Raw genomic sequence first — 21,586 nt, forward strand, 5'->3', positions numbered from 1 at the left:
ACCCCCCACCACTCCAGCAACCCTCAGTTTGTTTCCTGAGATTAAGAATTCCTCGTATCAGTGAGATCATATGATACATGTCTTTCTCTGATTGACTTAAAGAACAAATAATCCAATCAAGAAATGGGCAGAAGACATGAACAGACATTTTTCCAAGGAAGACATCCAAATGGCCAACAGACACATGAAAAAGTGCTCACCATCGCTCGGCATCAGGGAAATCCAAAGGCAGACGCTTAACAGACTGAGCCACCCAGGCGCCCTCCTGTATGGCTTTTAAAGATCAGCAAAGAAGGGGCGCCTGGGTGGCTCAGTGGTTGGGCGTCTGCCTTCGGCTTGGGTCATGATCCCAAGGTCCTGGGATGGAGCCCTGCGTCGGGCTCCCTGCTTGGCAGGAAGGCTGCTTCTCCCTTTCCCACTCTCCCTGTTTGTGTTCCTGCTCTCTCTATCTGCTGTCTCTCTCTCTGTCAAATAAATAAAATCTTAAAAAAAAAAAAGCAGCAAAGAAGAAAAAATACACAGCTTCCCTTATTAATCTATCTCAGAGGTTTCTAGATTCATTGTACCATTGAATAAAGTTGTTGAGACCCACAGTGCATGTCTGAAACTTTAGTCCCCGTGTTTCCAAATTCAGAAATTTGTAGGTTTTAGACAGTGATTCGGGGTATTCCTGCACACCATGTCAGCGTCTGGGGGGGCACCGGGAGCCCCGTCTCTTACCGTGCCTGCGCCAGAACATGGATATGTGCACCACGTGGAACAGAGAAAGGTCAAACATTGCCTTGTGTGAAAAGTTTAGGTTTGCCACCAGTTGGGTTAAGAAATGTCCATTTCTTAGAGCTTTTCAGACTTGGGAATTGTGGATCATGAGGACTCTTTTACTTATGAAGTCCCTCCCCCTGGGGAACTTGAGCATCATGATGGGAGGCATGGTGACATTATTAGTGTGACACGAGCATCGTGTTGCCTTTTCTGAATTTCAGGGCAGTGCTCCCTGTTTAGTGCTCTTTAGTGTTTTGGTACCATGTGCCTCGAAACCCCTGGATGCAGGAAGAATTCTGCCGCACTAAGCATGTTCTCTTTGCCCCAGATTTGTCCCGCAAATTATGGACATCTCCTGAAAAAGTATTTCCTCACTTTTTTTTTTTTAAAGATTTTATTTATTTATTTTGACAGAGAGAGACACAGCGAGAGAGGGAACACAAGCAGGGGGAGTGGGAGAGGGAGAGGGAGAAGCAGGCTTCCCGTGGAGCAGGGAGCCCGATGTGGGGGCTCGAGTCCAGGACCCTGGGATCATGACCTGAGCCAAAGGCAGACGCTTAACAACTGAGCCACCCAGGCGCCCCTCCTCACTTTTTTAAAGGAAAACAAACCCGTGTGGATTTTGCTAATTTGCTCTCAAATTTGATTTTTGCTTCCTTGGCTTTATGGTGTCTTAGTTAAATTTGTCGTTGCTGTTATTCAGGCAAATTCCCCGTTTGATGTATTCCTAGAAATCTTAGAAAGTTTTCTTAGTAGATCATTCAAACTTCCTATGTTTGATGAGCAGTATAGGTGGTAGAAGAGAGACCCATCATCTCAAAGAGCCCCCTAAACCAAAGACTGGTGCAGCATCGGGAGTCCCCTTTTTTTGCTGGCAACATTAATAACTACCTAAAAGTTTTTAATAGAATCTGGTTAACAGGGCACCTGGGTGGCTCAGTCATTTAAGTGTCTGCCTTCGGCTCGGGTCATGATCCCAGGGTCCTGGGATCGAGTGCCGCATCAGGCTCCCTGCTCAGCGGGGAGTCTGCTTGTCCCTCTCTCTTTCAAATAAATAAATAAATAAGTCTTTTAAGAAAAAGAATCTGGTTAATGTTTAAAATAAGAAAAACTTCGGTTTTATTCTCAGTTTAGCAAATGACTCTCCAAGAGACCATTTTTCTTTTTCTAAAAATGAAACATGAACTGTTTTCGGGTGTCTTCTAAGTTAGCATTTATCAGGTGCACTGAACTCTGGGGGAGATGTCCAAGTCAGTGGAAGATCCTGAGAGAGGAAGCTGGGAACTTCTAGCATATTCATTAGGTTTTAGCTTCTCACACCTCTGGAGATGGGGTGACCAGGTCTCCCATCGGGGCAACTGTGTGATACACGGCCACAGAGCAGGGCCAGATCATTCCACAGGGCTGACTACCTCTAAGTTAGTGCAGATGTTTACGGACAGCAGAAAGGCAAATAGAACATTTCTACATAGTTGTCCTTTGGGAAGGATTAAGAGCCATGGATCCCTTCCAGAATGTAATGGATTTGGACGGGCTTCACGCCTTAGTGATTTCTTGTTATATTTGTCTGTGTAACCTTGCCCTGGGGGAGAGCTGGAGAAGCCCCTGCAGGCTCCAGCGAGGAAGTCAAGCCTGTGATTGTCATCGGGGAAACCTGTTTGCCAACAAACTAGTGTTTGGTGGGTAAGACAATCCCTTCCTCCTTGAGTTCCTTCCTTCCCCAAATATACTCTAAATGGGATGAGTGTGAGTAAACCCAAACTCCAGCTTCAGCTTCACTGCTTCTCCCACAGCTTTGGCCAGTAAAAGTTCATCCCCAAAGAGTGCTTTTCAATATTTACAGAGATTCAAATCCCTGTTATCGGGGTGCTTGTACTTTTAAAAGGGGAGAGGCAAGCTCCATAAATTCATCATTTGGGCTCTCCAGGGTTTGGTGAACTGAATATTTTACACTATGCCTTCATAGCATGGGAGTAAAAATTTCAAACTCTGCTTGGGAATTGAATTGTCCTGAACACAGGAAGCTTCACTGTTTGAAAACCTCCAGGGACTAACCATTGCCTACTGGATGCGTTTGAACTCCCTGAGCCTGGAATTGAAGGTCCTCACAATTCTGTGCCTAATCTGCCTAGCAGTTGGCCTTATTTCCCCTCACCACCCCCCCAGCACACACTCCAATTGATCTTCCTGGCTCAGTGTACCTGCCACCACACTCCACTGTGTCCCACCAAGGAGAAAAGGATATTCCTAGGAATATCCATACAGACCCTGCCCCAAAGCTTGCTCTTCCCCAAGAGCCCAGGGGGCTCTCTTTCCTCTGAGCTACTGAATTCGTTGAGTCAACATGATCAAACGCTGCCCTTACATTCAGTTACCTTTCTGTTCGCACGTCCTGCCTGCCCACTAACTCGTGAGCCCCTCTCGGATGAGGACTGTGGCTTATCATTTTTTCATCCCCTGCACTACCTTCCCTACAGCAGGGGCTCCCCAAATACCTTCAGCTTCTTAGTGATTAATTGATAAATCCTTGCCTTAGCACTTAGGTGATAACAGTTGAAATACTTGGATTTATTGATTCGAACAGTAGCAAGTTGAGCCTTCCAGTTGGTTGGTTCAAAGCCAAGGACTCACAAACATCGCCCGCACCGTTTCTCACTCCACTTGGGAAACGCCCTTTCTGCGAGCGGCTGTGTCCCCAGCCAACATCCGTGTGTTTCTTTGTCACGACATCGATGAACTGAAAGTATTGGAGTGGTTTTGCCCAGTGGCACGGGGTATCCCCAGGGGAGCTGCTGATCCATTGCCGAGGACGGCATTCCCGGCTGGGTGGGATCTCACGGAGGGCGCGTCCTCCGGTGAGCAGCATGGGTGTTGGGGGGTTTGCTGTGCAGATGCCTCGGGGGTTCCCTGTCTGTGACTGTGCTTCTCCTTCCTCCATATCTATTTACTGAACTCCTAACTCATTGCTCTTCTGATGTTATTGCCCAGCGTCCCAGTGACCAAAATCTGCCTTGCTTTGTGTGAGAGCACAGAAGTTAGAACTGAGGACCAAGGCAGGCTCTGTGGGGTGAGCCTCTGCCAGCCTCGCAGGGGCCATGAGACGCTTGCTGGACCTCTAAATACCAAAACCGCCCCGGGGCGGAGGCCAGGGATTGCGTCTGGAGGTAGAGTGGGTACAAACGGCAAATTCACTGGCCCAGTGGGCCTGCAGGGCTACTGAGTGTGCGGACTGGAGTGAAGGCTCTGAAAAGCACTGGCTAAAACCCAGAAGTGTTTTAAGAGTCCTTCAGACCTGAGAACATGTGAGTCTGGGGGGAAAAGGATTTCTGGTGCCAGGACCTCCTACCAGTACCAGATAATCCACTTCCCACTCTCAGAGTCATTTACAGGCCTTATCAAAAGCAAAAGTTATTTGTCATATTTTGGACAACAGTTTCCAGCGTGTGGTCAATCCAAGCCAAGAAAACTAGCATTGGGTGTCAGCAAGGGAAACAGCTCTCAAGGAGAAGCAGTCCATTCTCGGAGGCCCTTGAGCCCCTGCGGGATCCCTGGGAGCTTCTCCCACAGGACCCTGGTGACCCTTCTTCTCCCAGATTCGTGCCACTCGGGGGGCACTGGGTCTGTGTCCCACTCCGTGTAGCGGCCTCCTGTGAGCAGTCTGCTCTGCCCTATTCCGCACCCCAGGGGAGAGGGCCGCTGGGCCCTGCACCCTGTGTGTTCTCTTTCCTCTTTATTAAATAAATTAATTAAAAGGGAGCACCCCTTCCTCCCCACCCCCGACTTTTCATTCAAAGGGAACAGATATGGGGTCTCTCGGCCAAGGCTCCTGGGTCAGATCAGATCCCAGAGCACGCGGTGGCTTTCTTGGACGGAGGGTGAGCCATTCCTTGGCATTCTCTGTCCCCTCCCTCTCTTCCAGCAATGAGGTGGTGAGGAGTGACTTGAAGAAGTTGCCTGCGCTTCCCACTCAAGCCCTGAAGGAGCACCCTTCCCTGGCCTACTGGTAAGCTGCACCCCCTCCACACACCCCTCAGGAGCAAGCCCGCGCGGGGCGCCGGGGGCTCGGGATGGCCGAGGGTCAGGCTGGACCCCAGCCCGACCGACTCCATCTTGTCTGAGTGGCTTGGGCCTCAGTCAGACCATTTCCCGCATGTATGTAGATGCCATGGTTTGCGTGAGACCTCCTTTTTTTCTGTTTTCTTTAATAAGAGGAAAAAAAAAAAAACCTTCTAAAATTTCACTTTAGATGCTTTGCAAACTCCTTGGAGACCCTTTCATGTGCTGCTCGAGTTTCGTACTGGAATCCTTGTCATTTGATGACAGGATGTGTGAGGTTTTGAGATGTGGGACTACGGGGTTGTTGTTGTTTTTTCTTCGCAGAAGAGAGAGATTGATTCTTTGATTTTCCCACAATGTTTCATATCTCCTGATTTGGCTGCCATGTAACATTCCGCCCTAGTTCATCTGCCAGGCCCTGAATTACTGATTCTGAACAAAACGGGCATGCGAAAGGGTCCCGGATTACGGTTCTGGTCACAGTGGAGCGGGGCCTGCATTCCTGGGTGATGTGCGCAAACTCTGTGTGCACGGGCCCTGGCCGCTGCCCACCCCCCCGACAGGCGGCGTGCCGCGTCCCTCATGTCCCTCTGACTTGCTGTGAGCGCTGACTGCTTTTATAAACAACAACAACAACAATAAAATAATAAGAATAAATAAATAATAATAATAAAACAACAATAATAATAAAACAAAAATCGCAGAACAGGTCAGTCCTGATCAATTGTATCATGTGACTCTTCTAAGCGCTTCTTTACTCTGCTCTATGAAACGTACGGATTACTAACACGTCATCGCCTCTGGACACGTTTGCAGTCGGCACACTCGTGGCTCAGCCATGCAGGTGGCTCTGAGAGCCCCCTTTGGCTGGAATGGGACATGCTTCGAGGGCATTAGCCGGATGAAACTCCAGTGCAGAAGTCGGTTCTCCTCAAGAGACCACATGATGGGGTAGCGGGAGCAGAAATGAGAAGCCGAGTCCTGGGGCAGAGAGCTCCCTCCAGGCTGCTGGCCCGCCCCAGTCTCATCTCTCTGAGCTGTTTTTTGCCATTCATCCTTTGCTAACACAGGTGTCGATATGCTGTGGCTTTATAGAATTATAATCTGCCCCCCAGAACACAATCTGTTTAGCGTGCCACTGTGCCTTCTTCCGGCTTGGCTGTCTGCACGTGGGAACACCAACAGATGACACTCTTGTTCCCTTGTCCCTGGAGCCCTGTTGCCCTCTCCCGGTCCCCTACGCTCCCTGGGCCTTATGTTCTGGGCCCCACCCCCAGCTGTTCACGTTTAGGGAACCAATAGCGAAGGAGCTAGAGACACAAGACTATAACTCTGAAGACCAATAGTTCCTCCACCAAGGGGCTGTATTCGCCGGCTGGGGGCTGTGACGTTGCTGGGTTGTCTGGGGTCAAAGTTGCTTCCAGCCTAAACCAGCCCTCAACCGTCTCCTCATTCAGTTGTTTCCAGACACTTTGTACACCCTGTGCTTACCAACTCCTTCTCTCTCAATCTCCCTCTCGCTCTCTTTCTCCCTCCCTCTCGATCCCTCTCCATCTCTCTCTGGATTTCTCTTTAATTATCTCCACAGTCGGCTCCATGCTCACACGTTATTACTAATACAGAAATGCCTTTCTTCATGTTCCTATCTTCTCTTGTGTCAACATGAACATCTTCGTCTTTACCCACATCTATACCTATCTTGCCAGAGCATCCCTCTGTCTCTGTGACCTGGCTGGCACTTTCCCTGGGCCTCATGTAGACCCAGGGGCACACTCACAGAGAGGATGCAGAACTGAGGGGGGGGCATTTTTGAAGCGGGTGCCTCCAGGCTCCACAGCCCAGCTGTATACAGACAAGCCAGCAGCATGGACCATCCCATTGATTCATTGCTAAAAAAACACCTTATTTTGCTGTGGTTGGCTAGTTGTAGTTGGCCTTCATATTCCATCCTACTTATCTGGACTTTTAAAAAAGCAGAGATTTCAGGAAGGGATGAGTGATGTTCGTGCTTCATAGAGCTGGCAGCCAAGCATGTTCAAAGATGTCCCTTGGCCTCAGCATCATGCATCTCTATGAGTAAACATGACCCCTTGTTGGTGGAGGAGACCTTCACTTGCCCTGACATCACAATCTCTATCCAGCTGCCTGCAGCCCTGATCATCCCCGAATGGAGGACACAGATTTGCAGTTCTTCCAGGCTCTCCCACTCTTGCTGGCCTTCTCAGATGTGGCAGACAATCGTCAGGCCAGAATAAGCCATAGGGAGCCCATCCACACTAGCCAGGAAAGGCATTACAGCCTAGAGAGCAAAGCCGTGGGTTTTAGAATCCCAGCCACGTTTCTGAACAGTGGGGTAAAGACAGCTCGGGGAAGCTTGAATTACTTCTCCGCTGCCTCAGTTTCCCAGCTATAAAACAGAATTAACCATACCAACCCAATCCAGACTGTGATGAAGAGCAGAAGTAAGAAGTCACATGATGCCATTAGCAAATAGTGAAAGGTACATCATAATGTTGAGTAATCGTGCCGTAATCCTTTCTGCTAATTTTCCCCAAGCGTGTAACAAGCTTGGACTTCTACTCCACGGGATTTCCCTATCGGGAGGCATCTGAGGCAGAGGTTAGAATTATGTGCCCAGCATATTGAACGGAGCACTGGGTGTTATACGCAAACAATGAATCATGGAACACTGCATCAAAAACTAATGGTGTAATGTATGGTGATTAACATAATAAAATAAAATTAAAAAAAAAAAAGTTATGTGCCCAGGGCCACAGAACAGAGCTGTATGAGGGCCCTGACCTGGATTACTCTCCAGGGCCAAGTTCGCAAACGCTGAACGCCCCTCTCCCACACACCACCCATACCAGATATGCAGGGGCACCAGCCTTTCCTCCAAAATCACTGCCCACTGCAGGCAATGGCTCCCCCAAGACAGGAAACCATATCGCCATCCCCATGTTTCCTCCTAATCCCCCATGCATTGCCTGGGCCCCTTACCTGCGGAGAGATGACCTCACTGAAAGACTATGGCTATGGCGAATCACAGTCAGCCTTAATCACCTGTCTTTTTCCTTCATGCAGCACAGTGTCCTCCAATTAGGGTTTTGGGATTCTGTTTACTCCGGCTGGTGCATTTTTTTATAGTTATTCCACTGAGTCCCTACCACAGCTCGGGGGTCGCTGGGAAACTCTGCAAAGCTCAGCGCACTTGAGCCATCTGTAAATTCCAGAGGAAGTAGGGGCGGGGCTGGGGGCAGAGCGGGTTCTCAGTCAGCCTGGCCTGTGTATCCACAGGATGGGCCCATGGTGTTTCGATTGGGCCCAAAGAAGTGGGAAAAGCTGAGGAAGGAGAAGCTAGATATGGTGGCCTCACCGATGGAGGAGCTCCAGGGAGCAGTGGGGGTGGCCGAACCCTGCAGCTGTCGAGCACTGAGAAGACTTTAGTCGGGAAGCAGCCAAACAGCTGCCTACCCGTGTTTCTGACTTTCCCTGGTGTTGGTCTGAGCCTCGACTGTGTAGCTTGGAAGCTACTGATTTCGATCTCCCTGGCCCAGCCCGGGGATCCTCCCTCCCAGAGCTCTGAAGGGAATCGGCTCAGATCTACACTGAGTTGCTTGAGCCTGGATCCAAGAGTTGACCTCACAAAATGCTAGATCCTATGGTAGGAACATCCCAACGCAGCCGTTGATTCAGTGGGTGGGAGGAGAGCAAGCTAGGAGAGCAACGCCCGAATGTCTCGACGTGACCCCGAAGGTCTGGTGAGGTGGGGTTCTCCCCAGGCAGGATGCTGCTGGAGAATTCTCTCGGGAGGGGGCTTTCTCACACTCCGAGTAGAGCGTCCAGGGTTGCCAGGGAGCTGAGGAGAAACAGAGCTGCACCTGCCCCTTTGTGAACAGAGGGGGTCCAGACCCCATCCAAATGACTCTGCAATGAGAGAAGGGCTCCTTGTAGCTAGCCAGTTCCTGTGCTGGGTGTTTGTAAGGACACTTGCTTGTGAAGAGTCAGATGATCATACACACACCAGATTTCAGAACACTAAAATGAAGAGACAGCCATTAAAGATTAAGATAATAATTGGCAAAACAATAAATGACCCCCAAGTAGTAGTTAGTGAACATATAGGACACATTACCCCCCAGAAATGGCCTTTTTTTTTCCTAAAAAAAATGTTGGCGAGAAAAGGCTTTAGATCAACTCTGGGATACTAAATAATAGGTAATGAAGGCCAACCAGGGAGGTCTGGAGGGTTCATCCCTAGGGCTGCGTCCTTCCACACCACCAGGAGCCCACTGGCCTGAGGTGAGGGAGGCGTAAGGCAGAAGGTGGAAAAATGGGGCTCCTGGTGGTGTGGCCGGGTTGCAGAGGCCCAGTGTTTTGGACTTGACTTCTCAGCAGGTGGGATGTGCTTCCAAAGCCAGCGGCCATAGCTCCCTGGGCACCAGAGTCACTTCTCAGAGAGTCCCTTCATGGCCTCTGCCCTGTCAAAGAGCCGTTTGGCTGGCCAGTGTCTCCCAAGGCACAAGCTGGTCTCTTGTTTTAGAAGTAAGATTTCAGGAGATCAAGGTGTTCCCAGTTCACTTCTCGTAGCTGGTTTGTTTCCCAGTGCTTCTCTGGGCCTTTTATTGTCTTGTGGTTTGTGTTAGCCAGACCCAGATTCCAGAGCTTTCCTATCCTCCTTGGAAGCTCTCAACCCTGACCACTAATTCATGATAGGGAAGTCGTGGGCATTCTGTTGAGGTCAACGTCTGCCCCGCCCCCCCCCCCTTCGCCCTGCCACTGTGAGGCCCTGTGCACACAGGATTTGGGAGATGAGGAGGGCAAGGAAGACATGTGGGCATTCAGAACATCCGCCCTGATCCCCAGTCTCCCTCCCATCCCCCGTTCTGCGTCCCTCTCCAGTGACACGCATGCTCATTGCTGCTTCCTCACCTCACATGGTAGCATTTCTTACAGGGAGCTGACCCCAAGGAGATCTGTAGCCCGAGGCACCTCACTTGGGCTGAGTTCAGAAATGCCACGCAGGATAAATCATTTCTCCAGGAGCTGTTGGCTCCTTGGAGCTTCTCCGGAGATTGCTCAGGCTCGGAAGAAGTATCTCCATTAGCTGGGTGCTGGCCGGTGACCTAGGGACCATATATAACAGAATCTTTGTCTTTTAATTCTAGCGAGGATCGAGTAATTGAACACTACAAGAAACTGAATGGCCAGACCAGAGGTCAAGCAATTGTAAAGTAAGTGGCCCGTCTCGGTGCCTGTGAGGTTGTGTTTGTGTGTGTTCACACAGCATGTGTCACGGCTGTTCGGTTCTGCTCGCAAAGACCAATCTCCGGGGGGGCAATGAATGGTTCAGGGTCATTTTCAAGTAAATCATCACTCCGAGAGCTTTGTCATGCACACACACACACGTATATGATTCCAGTTCTGCGAATAACCACCCTCGTGTGTGTGTGTGTGTGTGTGTGTATGTGTCTGTCTGTCTTCCCAGCTACATGAGCATCGTGGAGTCTCTCCCAACCTACGGGGTTCACTACTACGCAGTGAAGGTAAGTGCCAAGCCTGCCCTTAAAAAAAACATACAAGCAACTCTCACTTTTTTCCTTTTTAATCTGACTGAAGATGTGGTGGGGGGCTGGAGATGGGCGTGGCGGAGGACTGGGTCAGGAGGATTGTGTGCTGGGGGAGCTGGGGCACTGGAACTTTCCCCTGTGTAGGAAGACTTGATGCAGTTTCTCTTCAAAACTCATGTTCCCTCCTGTAAAGTGGGTATCACTACTTCCTTTTAGACTCCGAAGAATCCTGGGAGGTCGGGACTGCAGAGCTTCTGGGTGTGGAAGTCCAGTGGAACATGGACCCTATTCCAAACTCACTTTAATTTTATCCACAATGCCCCTGCCTGGGATCCCTTCCCTGAAATAATAGATAATGATGTGCTGGTGCGCCCTTATCTATGATGAGAAAGGATAATTTTCCTCCCTCCACTTACCCCAACATGAAAAGTGTAAGTCCTTGCCCAAAGTCCAGCCAAAGAGCAGAAAATACTCCTGAATGCAAGACAGTTCCCCCCAATCCAAACTGAGAGTCTCTTGCTCGTTGGCCAGTTTTTTTCCACATGTTTCCATCCAGCTGTATTTTTAATTCCTTTGGGCCAGAACGTGCTCCGTGTTTCCTGTATCTTTGTGTCCCTCGTGGCAGCCCGCACAACACTTTGCGTAGCCTTGGTAGGGTAGATGTTCGACTATAGACAGAGTGGAAATCTTGGAGCAGAGACTTCATCTGGTCTTTTCCTTGTGTAAACGCATGTCCCATCTCTTTGTCAGCCCCGGTGCCTGACAAAAGGTGGCTTCTGATGTATGTGCTCTCTGCCTTACAATAAAACTTGAGAAACAGGCTCTTTTGCAATCCGTGAGAGCAGAAGCAGACCTTCTGATGTGCAGAGCTCCAGAAGTGTGTGCATGTTTGGCCCTCGGAATCTCTGGGCTTAAGCAACTGCGCTCCTACTTATTTGGAGAAAGAGCAAGCCCACACCAACTGTCTCCAGCCTCGCCAGGTGGTGGCCCCGTGATGTCACAGATGCTGTGTTCTGTGGCGTGGTGACCACCAACCTGGTCACCCCGGAGCTGCGGTGGTCTTGAATCCCCCCCTTGTGCTGCTCTCTGGAACTGTTGCAAGACACACAGGCACTTTCCAGAGACAGACGTTTTATACCTTAAAAAAAATCTGTAGGAAATCATATACCCTGAAACTTTTCTAAAAATTCCAAATGTATTTCCTTGCCCCTTTTTATCTTTGTGCCTACCTTAAGATAACTCATGGGTATTCGAAAAGCATGAAGCCAATTTTGAGTTGCTAAGACATCTACAGTGGGGTGAACTAGGTTATTCATGGTGTGGCAATGAGGACAAATGTAGGGGGGAGGCTGCTTCCTATGCCCGTTCGGCTCCTAGCATTCAGGAGCTGTAATTAACAGCTCAGAGTCATCCTTACCTGAATGTAGGATCACAGTTTACGATCTGGTGGCAAGAGGTCTCTGTTAAAGGAATAAAGAGAAGGACTTGGTGTTTCTAATTCAGGTCTCGGAAGATCTAGGCTTCGATTTTGCTACTTTTGTCTGACAGCATGAGTCACTCAGTCCAGCAGATCCCTTAAGATGAGCAGGACCACATGGTGGCCCCTGCCATTGGCCTGCTGGAGAGATGGGGTGGGTCCTGAATAGAGCAGGACCAACCCTTTGCTTTGACTTCTTTGTCTTTAAAATTGGAGGAATCTTAAATGCATATTACTGAGTGAAAGAAGCCAAGGTGAAAAGGCTGCATACTGTGTGATTCCAACGATATGACATTCTGGACGAGGCAAAACTGGTTGCCGGAACCTGGGAGGGGGAGAACGCAGGATTTTTAGGGCAGTGAAGCTACTCCGCGTGATATTATTATAATGAATACACATCATTATACATTTGTCCAAACTCATAGAGGATTCCACACCAAGAATGAACCCTAATGTAAACTCTGGACTTTGGGTGACCATGATGTATCAATGTAGGTTCATCAAGTTATAAGAAATGTTCCCCTCTGGTGGGGATGTTGATAGCAGGGGAGATTCTGCAGGTATGGGGACAGGGTTGTATGGGACATCTCTGTACTTGCCTCTCCATTTTGCTATGAACCTCAGAATTCTCTAAAAAAAAATGAATAAAGAAAGTCTTTAAAAAAGTTTTTTAGAGGAGTCACCTTCTCCACGGTCCCTTCTAGCTCTGATAGTCGATGACAGTTTCTCGGCTCAGAAGGTCGTTTTATTAGAATGCTCTCAGATTTTCTGTTGTGATGAAACCTGGAGTCTTAGAAGGAGGACCAAGAGCAAGGCATTTGTCACTTACTCATAAAGGGGGACGGGGAGGATCACGGTGTGCTGCTGGTTAGGAACAGAGCTGGTTCCCCACCCCAGGGCATGTTACATGGCACTTGTTCATGTAACTGAGCATCATCTGATGATGTGGCGCATCTGTTAAGGTGAAAAGGAGAGAGGTGGGCTCCATCCGTATCAAGGGATTTGTATTTTCCTCTGTTATCGCATGAGCCAGAGGCCTCCCCTTGGTTCCCATGTGTGTTCTCTGGCCCTGTATTTACCCGCGCTCCTTTCCGTGTCCTAGGACAAGCAGGGGATACCATGGTGGCTGGGACTGAGCTACAAAGGAATCTTCCAATATGACTACCATGATAAAGTGAAGCCACGGAAGGTAAGCATTCTCTCCTCTGCGGGCGGATGGCCCGCAGAGAGAAGTGAGTAAAAATATTACACCATGCAGCCTCGGGGCCTCCGGGCTCACCAGTCCCCTGCTAATTTGAGTGTATACAAATTACTCTACAGTCATCCAGTCTGAGTTCCCGGGTAAATATTTTTTCTCCCGGTCACTAGGGAAACCTGAGCTGTTATGATTAATTAAGGTAAGGAGACGGGCCCAGCTCTCCCAAAGCAGATGGGCAAAAGGGCTTTGAGGGACTGTCCTGTTCCTTCATTTCCTGGCTGGGGAGGGTGGGGGTTCTGTGCCCTTGGGAAAGGGAGGGAACATCTCTCTTCGGTCCTGAGGCCAATCTGAGCTTTCCCAAAGCTTGTCGGTGCGCTTTGTTGGGTTTTTGTTTTGTTTTGTTTTGTTTTGGGGTTTTTTGGGGGGGGGGGTTGGTGGTGGGGAGCTAAAAGAAGAAATTGTAGGTCAAAACAGGGTGAAAATTAAAGAAGAGTCAGAGGCATTCCTGCAAATCGGGTAAATACTTTATGGCATATTAGAAGTGATCAGAAATCTGGAAAAAATAAGGTCATTTGCCAAAAAAAAGGGAAGCAGAGCGGGGTCTGCAAGGCCATCATAAACACAAAACAGAATGTTTGAAGGGGACACGGTGCTTGACTTTTCTCTGTTTTCATTTACACACATTTTTCAGACCAGAACAAATTGAAAAATTATAATGGAAAAATATCTCTGGGCTAGCGCTGTCATTCAGATCCTCTGGCAGAGAATAATGGAGAAGACGGTATGCAGTTCAAGCCCCAAAATACATATTAAAAGTCTATCAAAACCACACTTGCTGTGGGAGAGAGAAAGCAATATTGGTCCATTATGTCATTCTGGATTGCTTTCCAAAAAGCTTCTTTATCCACGAACGGGATGGAAATCCATGCTACATATCTGAGCTTATCGTAGGCTGTCTGCTTAGCATCTGCCTTAGCCAGCTTCTTTATTAAAATGATAGGAGGAAAAAATGGCCCTTGGCTAGGGAGGATTTTCACTCTGTTGATCAGTAAGTCAGTTAAGTTCAAAGAAAAGATCCTGAGCAAGTGAGGGGGTGCTCTCCCTTGGGAACAGTGCAGTAGGGACCTGGCTGTCCAGGGGCACATGGTTCGGTGGCTAAATCCCAGATCTCTCCAGTTGCCACTCTATGCTGCAAGACGTGCATTGGGCCCTGTGTGATTGGTTCCTTCTGTGTTTTTCTCAGTCGCAGGGTCTGTGCTTCTTCCACACTGTCTCTTTCCTTCCGGTTCCCCCTCTGCCTCTTTCCCACATGGCCTTTGTATGTTTCTGTGCCTTTTTTTTTTATTTTTATTTTCTTGCATGGTCTCCTCCCTCCCTCCTTCTTTGGACATCCACTCTCCTCTCTTTGCAACTTGCCTGGCCTTTTTTCCTGCTTGCAAGAGCCGAGAACCCTCCTAGATCCTCTCAGGAAACCCTGGTTCCAATCCCTCCAGCTCCCAATCATCCACACTTGGTGGAAGACCAAGGCTGATGTGCATAGTTGCCAGTGAGCAGAGTTTGTTCAAATGCAGCAGAATTCTGCTCTCCCTCTGAGGGTGGAAAAGACATGCTAACATGTATTCTTTGGCATTTGGTTTTATTTAGTAATAAGTGTAAGCTGGCTTCATTTCTCTAATTAAGGTACTAATGAAGATTAGAGAATTAATGAGCACCCAATAGACGGGAAACTCAGGGCGGACACATTGCAGGGACTCCATCAATTGTTGCTGTTCCTGTAGGACTCTGTGACAGGTTTCAGGATCTGGAAAAGTACAAAGCCAAAGGTGTGGATAATCAGCCATTGACTGAGAGGATTTACTGTCATTTGTTGAGTTTATCCAGGTCAGCAAAATAAAAATGTTAAAAGGTCAGGATATTTATTCAGGGCATTGGCTGTACTCAAACCGAGTTGTTATGTAAAATAACTGATGTTTCTGTGGCCTCTGAGGAAGTAGTTACGAGGTGGGGGTGGGGCAGAGAGAGAGAGAGGGAGAAGCAGACTCCGCATTGAGCGGGGAACCTGACCCCAGGACTCACATCTTGACCCGAGCCAGAGGCAAAGGCCCAAACAACTGAGCCACCCAGGCGCCCCAGTAGTTGAGTTTCTTGAGTCTGTTACTAATCGAGGGGCAACCAAGCCACCAAAGTCACCGTTCATTTGCTCATTCAGAAAAATGTTTATTGCATACTCGTTATGTGCCAAGCCGAGCGGAAGGCTCAGAGGATACAACCCAAGACCTGGCCACGCCCTCAGGGAGTAAAGTGTATGATAATTGCATCAGTGTCCCCAGGTGCTCCAGGAGAGCTCTGCGTGAGGGTCTGTGGGGAATTAAAGGAGAGTCACTGGGTTTAAGGAGGAAGGAAAAGTCTTCACAGGCGGGCGTGCAGGCCTGCATGGAAGCCCTGTGAAGGGGAGCAGCTTGCCAGGTGGAGAAGCACACAGCCCCACTGGGCTGGAAGCAAGGGGCAGAGGAGGCCAGCCAGAGAGGAGGCTGAGAGGCCCCAGAGGGTAGCTGGGGGAGCCCTGAAGGCTCTGTGAAGGGGGTTTCATCTTCGAGGCAGTGAGAGCCACCAAACATTTGACGCGGAGGAGGGGCCAGATCGGAGTCTCACCGTCCTAGAAGCAGCGCTCTGGCAGCGAGTGGAGGATGAGCTGGAGAAATACACGGCAGAACTTGCAAACTGGGCCGTAATTACAGTGGCATAGGCCAGAACTGGCGGGGGCGCAGGGTGTCAGTGATAGGGTGATGCTTAGAAGGTAGGTGAGGTTGATCAGTTGTATGGGGCCAAAGGGTGGCCGTCAGAAGACGCTTCCCAGCCAGAGTATGGGATATAAGGGCAGTTTAGGACATGCAGAGTTTGAGGCGTGATGGGACATCTGGGTTTTCTGTGACAGGTAAGCAGTTGGGTATTCAGTGGGAGCTCCAGAGTGTGCAGAATTTCCAAGGCATAACTGAACCAGAGACTGAACGGGCAGTGGAGAGGAGATGGAGAGGGAGTGACACTTGGCACACCAGAGAAATTTCCAGTAGCTATGAGAAGACTTGGGCTGGGTTCCCCACCATGACATTCACTGTGTGACAGAGGCGGGACCAGGTGGTGCAGCCCTGAACCCGATGACATTTGGGGAGCCCTCTTTAAGACCTTAATGGATAGTCTGCACGTGAAATAAGAATAGGCCGGGCACCTGGGTGGCTCCGTTGGTTAAGCGACTGCCTTTGGCTCAGGTCATGATCCTGGAGTCCCAGGATTGAGTCCTACATCGGGCTCCCCGCTCAATGGGGAGTCTGCCTCTCCCTCTGACCCTCTCCCCTCTCATGCTCTCTCTCACTCTCTCTCTCTCCGATAAATAAATAAAAATCTTAAAAAAAAAATGATTAAAAAAAATTACAAAAAGAAATAAGAATAGGCCTTTGCAAGGGCTGGAAGACGAAGAGGTGCCTGAGTTTCATTAGCCCGAGGAATGTCCTTGTCTGCAAAGACGCGGGGTGGGACCTGCAGGAAAACCAGACCTAAACCGGAGCCGTGGTTGAGGAGCCGGGGTTAAGGGGGGGGGGGCAGGAACATGGCAGGGAGCCTCTTCCTTCTGACCCCCAACATCAACACCACTGTCAGGAAGAGGTCGTCTGTTATGTGGAAGGCACTTGTGAGTCTCTGGGGATGCGGCCTGCACTCCTGGCACCTGAGCTGCGCGTGTACGGAGCTGCGCGGGCCAATGAGGAGTCACACAGAGTGCCCGAAGTCAGTATGCACTGCTCCAGGCCGGCCTTCTGCAGGTACCACAGCCGCCTGGCTCCACTCTGCCCCGTCTCTGGCCCGGCCAGTTCCCCAATGCAGCCAGAGTTCGAACTGGCATCCATCTGTGCTTCCCTTGCGAACTCGCGGAAGGTAGCTGGGCTTGGCAGGTATGTCTGGCAGCGCCTCTGCACGCGGGGAGAGCCGCAGGGCCCCAGAACCCAGGGCGCAAGGCAGCCGGCTCCTGGGAGGGCGGCCTTCCAGCAACACCACGACCCCTGCTCAGGGCCCAGGCTGACGGAGCTCCACCACGGTAGGCCTCCAGCGTGGCTCAGGAGACTGGGAGTGGCGCCCAGTTCTGCGCTTGGAGGCCCTTCTGTAGCAACAGCTGCACCTCCAGCCCCGGCAGAGGCCCTGCCTGACACTCTGACCCAGTTACCGCAGCTCCGTCACATGCACCGCCATCCTAAGAGCCAACATTCAAGTAGAGGCAGCGACAGGCTGAGCCTGCTGCCTTTCTTTCCGACGGCCTGGAGGCATCCTCTGGTATGCATCAGCAAACCATCCACACAGCCCAGGAACTCAGAAGCTGCCCGTGAGAACCCACTCAAGTGTTTCCATATGATCCACTGAAAAAGAGGGGGGTGGGTAGCTGATCGCTGTCCAGAAATGGGTGGGACCCTGGCTCATTCCAGCGTCTCTAGTTGGGTGCGCTTTGCCATTTGTGGTCACAGAGTCTCCCCTAAATTGCTTAATCGTCACTCTGAGCCCCTGGTGGCTTTGGGTGACATGGAGTAAAACACAGAGTCCCTCACGGGTGGAGTAGAGTGAATGTGGAAATCCTTTCCTAATCACACGCTCCTACCTGCTACCTGAACCTTCTACACAAATGGGCTCCAGCTTGCGGAAGCACAGCCCCAAATACAAGCTGTTGCTGTTTATCAGGAGAAAACCAGCTTCTTTGTCCTCAGGGCACACGTGTCAGGAGCAGCTAGACACCTGGGGACACCTGAAAAGGGTATTTTGGCTTTTGTGTATGTTCAGAAGCTCAAGACCAACTTCAGAAGTTTTTTTTTTAATTTTTTAAAGATGTTATTTATTTTGAGAGAGAGAGAGAAAGCACGCACATGAGCGGGGTGGGGTACAGAGGGAGAGAATCTCCAGCAGACTCTCCTGCTGAGCATGGACCCCACCCCCACCCCCGACATGACACACGGGGCTTGATCCTAGGACCCCGAGATCACGGCCTAAGCCAAAGCCAAGAGTCAGAGGCTCAACCACCTGTGCCACCCAGGTTGCCCCCAGAAGTATTTTACAACTGCATGTGCAGAAGAATAGCCCACCAAAAACTTAAAAATCCACAAAGAGAACGAAATCAAAATAGAAATCTACAATATGGGGCGCCTGGGTGGCTCAGTCGTTAAGCGTCTGCCTTCGGCTCGGGTCATGGTCCCGGGGTCCTGGGATCGAGCCCCGCATCGGGCTCCCTGCTCGGCGGAGAGCCTGCTTCTCCCTCTACCACTCCCCCTGCTTGTGTTCCCGCTCTCGCTGTGTATCTCTCTGTCAAATAAATAAATAAAATCTTAAAAAAAAAATCTATAAAAAAAAAAGAAATCTACAATACATTCACATATCCCAGAACATGAGCCCTTGCTTGCATTTATGAGTTCTTTCGAAAAGCTCGGGGAGCACCCCAAACAGTATCCAAAGCTAGGGACCCAGATTTGTGACAAGCTCTTAAATATGCCGCCACAACCTCTCAGCAAATCCTTCTGCTTCTCCCCTTTCCCCAGTGATGTGTTCCCTCCCACCCTGTGCCCGCCTCCCACTCCTGAACTCCAGGATGTTCACACTAAAATACCGTGTGACGCTTGGAAACATGCCCCTGGTTGCCTCAGCTGCCCTCTCTTCCCACATTATGGTTTGACAGTTTGTATGTACAGTCGAGAACGTGGTTTGCCTGTACAGAAACCGCAGTGTCCACGCATCTGCCAGTGTGGCTTTGGCACTGTTAAGAGAAGGGGGAGGAGGGTCACAGTGGTCAGAAAATAAAATCTTGCAGCTGCAGAGATTATCTTACCCCATTTCTCCTAGCTACGTTTCATTTTTTTTTTTTTAAGATTTTTTAATTTATTTGACAGAGACACAGTGAGAGAGGGAACACAAGCAGGGGAAGTGGGAGAGGGAGAAGCAGGCTTCCCGCAGAGCAGGGAGCCCGATGCGGGGCTCGATCCCAGGACCCTGGGATCAGGACCTGAGCCGAAGGCAGACGCTTAACGACTGAGCAACCCAGGCGCCCCGCTACGTTTCATTTTTGCATGTGCCCCCCTGTGTAGCAAGGGGGCGCTGCCTAAGGAAGAGGTTCTTGATTTGAGAAGTTACCCTCAGTCCTCGTGGCCTCAGGGAAGAATGAAACACGGTCAGATTGGCGTTTGGGCGGGTGAAGTCAATCTCGAGCTTCGTCTTAGTTTGCATTTACAGCCAAAGAGACCTAATCCGTCAAAAAAAGACTGAGTGCCAGCTATGTAAAGGGACTCTCAGTGGTGACCTGCCGCGGACATCGTTTGAATGAACATTTGAATGAAAACTACATGATAGATCTTGAGGAGGCATTGGTTATTAACTCTCAAGGAACTGTGTCACGCGGGGCAGAGATGAATAGGCTGGATGAAATCTGTCCCATCGGTTTCTCTCTTTTCGAGGAGGACCTTGCATTCCTTAGAGCAAAGCTGAGGAAGTCTGAAAGCCGGATCTCTGGGACAATCTGTCCCTTCTTGGGAGCGCGAGGACCAGAGGTGTTGGGACACCAGGCTGCCCCACACTCAGGACTCCGCTCCCACCCATTGCCACGCTGAGCTGCTTCCCTGCCATGCTGCTGTAGTTGGTGCTCCTCAAACCCGTGGACACCCCAGCCACGGAACCCTCGGAAGCCATCATAAATTACAAGAGGAAAGGCTTTCCGAGTGGGGCGCCAGGAGGGTGCGAGTCATCCTTCCTGCGGGCTGTATCTGAGGCATTAGAGAACAAACAGCACGAGACGCGTGGCTCCAGAACCCTCCCCAGAAGGGATGTTCAATATCTGCGCCTCATCGTTTATGGCTGCGACCCACAGCCCAGCCCGCATCTGGTGAAATCTGCCCACTGGGGAGGAATGGCAGTGCGCTCTTTGTTACGTAGTCAGCAGACAGCATTTACTTATTTATTTCATATGCAATTAGGGGCGCTTTTATGTACACTTAGATGCACAATTAGGAGCCCTGTGGGGGCCCCTCTGAGACATTAGGAGAAGGAACCGGAGTAAATGGTCTGCCCCCTGTCCCGAGCAGCCAGTGGGGCCTCCTAGGGTTCCTGGGGGTATTTCAGAAGCAGGGGCATTAGCTCGGGGAATTGATGCATTACTGTCACCTCCCCAGATTAGTAAAGATTTTTGATGATGAGACAGGAAGAGAAAATAATATTTACAGGAAATATTCCATTAACTGTGAACTGACTCCCAGTGGAGCTAGCCTGCTTCCATTATTCAGCCATAAGCGCTCCAATAAGTGCACTGCCGACTTCTTTTTCAGCTTCTGTTTGGATGCACTTGACTCATTTTCGGGTTGCTGAGCCCTCTGCCTTGGCGGGCCCTGGATGGGTGCCTCCCGCAATTCCCCTGTCTGTATCCCTCTTGGACACCACAGCCTGTGCGCTGTGCGGGAGAAGAACCCCCGCATCATGCATTTAGCATTCTTCAGCCTTTGCTCCTTCCCGGTGTTGGATCAGAGGACCTCCTCCGGTTGCCCCTGTCGGTCCTCCCTTGGTGTGGAGCCAACCCAGAAGGGTGCAGGGATTGTAGGCGAAGGGCCCTGGCCATGGGTCATCAAGAGGGGCCTGCCTCAAAGCCGCAGAGCAGGCCTGCCGGGAGGGTAATGGGGGTGGGGGTGAGGGGCATAGAGCGTCACCAGAGCCTGCCATCTGAACTCCCCAAGAGAAAGGGGAAAAAAGCAATTGTCTTCTAAGGAAGTTGAGATACCCTTCGCAGAACATCAATACGAGACCTCCTGTTCTCAAAGCACCAACACAAGGCATGGCTGAATTCTCTGGAATGGGAATCACGGTCTCTCCTCCTGCATGAGAACCGAAGTCACCGGAGTTTTGGAACTTCCGTCGAGGGCGTCAGATTCGAAATCCTCTCCAATAAAATGGTCCCCATTTGAGAACTGCCTCTCGTGGGCCAGGTGCTGCTCTAGGGCACGAAAGAGGCCCCTGCTCTCCCAGCGTGTACAGCCCAGTGGGGACGATGGTCCGACGGTGACATGAAGGCAGTCTACAACCCATTGTGTCAGAGTCTCCAGTTCCAGGAAGACAACAAGTCAGTCAGAAGAGCGGCAGAGTGGCGGATGGTGAGGAGTGGTCTCTCCAAGCAGGTGACGTTGAAGTGAGCCTCCCTCCGAGAAAGGGCACATCCAGCTCCTTGGGAAGCAGCGTCAGAGGCGGATTTGCACGCAGGAAATACTCTGGGAATCAACGCCAGTGGGGAAGGGGAAGGAAGCAGGTCTACGCAGACAGGGAGGCTGAGCTATGATGCAGGCTTGGACCAAGCTCTGGAGCTCGGGAGGAGCCATCACTCTGAGACAGGTGGGGCCGAGCCTAATCCCCAATCACCAGAGGCAAGGGACCCACAGGGAAGGGGTCATGACCTTGGGCAAGGTGGCTCCCTACCGTGGAGGGCGATTCCCAAAGAGGGGATGAGTCCTTCAGTCCCGAAGG

At 50.5% G+C, this 21,586-nt stretch overlaps 1 protein-coding gene across 2 annotated transcripts in view; it reads left to right on the forward strand.

Annotated features, from left to right (window-relative positions):
• The window catches only part of FRMD4A (FERM domain containing 4A), a 293,292-nt gene that overhangs the window by 207,987 nt on the left and 63,719 nt on the right, over positions 1-21,586 (forward strand). For both annotated transcript variants that reach the window (XM_044915543.1, XM_044915542.1), the window contains exons 8-11: positions 4,682-4,765; positions 9,987-10,052; positions 10,307-10,364; positions 12,968-13,054. In XM_044915543.1, the coding sequence (XP_044771478.1) occupies positions 4,682-4,765; positions 9,987-10,052; positions 10,307-10,364; positions 12,968-13,054 (295 nt within the window). The remainder of the gene's footprint in view (positions 1-4,681; positions 4,766-9,986; positions 10,053-10,306; positions 10,365-12,967; positions 13,055-21,586) is intronic.

Source organism: Neomonachus schauinslandi, chromosome 5, assembly GCF_002201575.2.
Source record: "Neomonachus schauinslandi chromosome 5, ASM220157v2, whole genome shotgun sequence".
Classification (NCBI taxonomy): domain Eukaryota; kingdom Metazoa; phylum Chordata; class Mammalia; order Carnivora; family Phocidae; genus Neomonachus; species Neomonachus schauinslandi.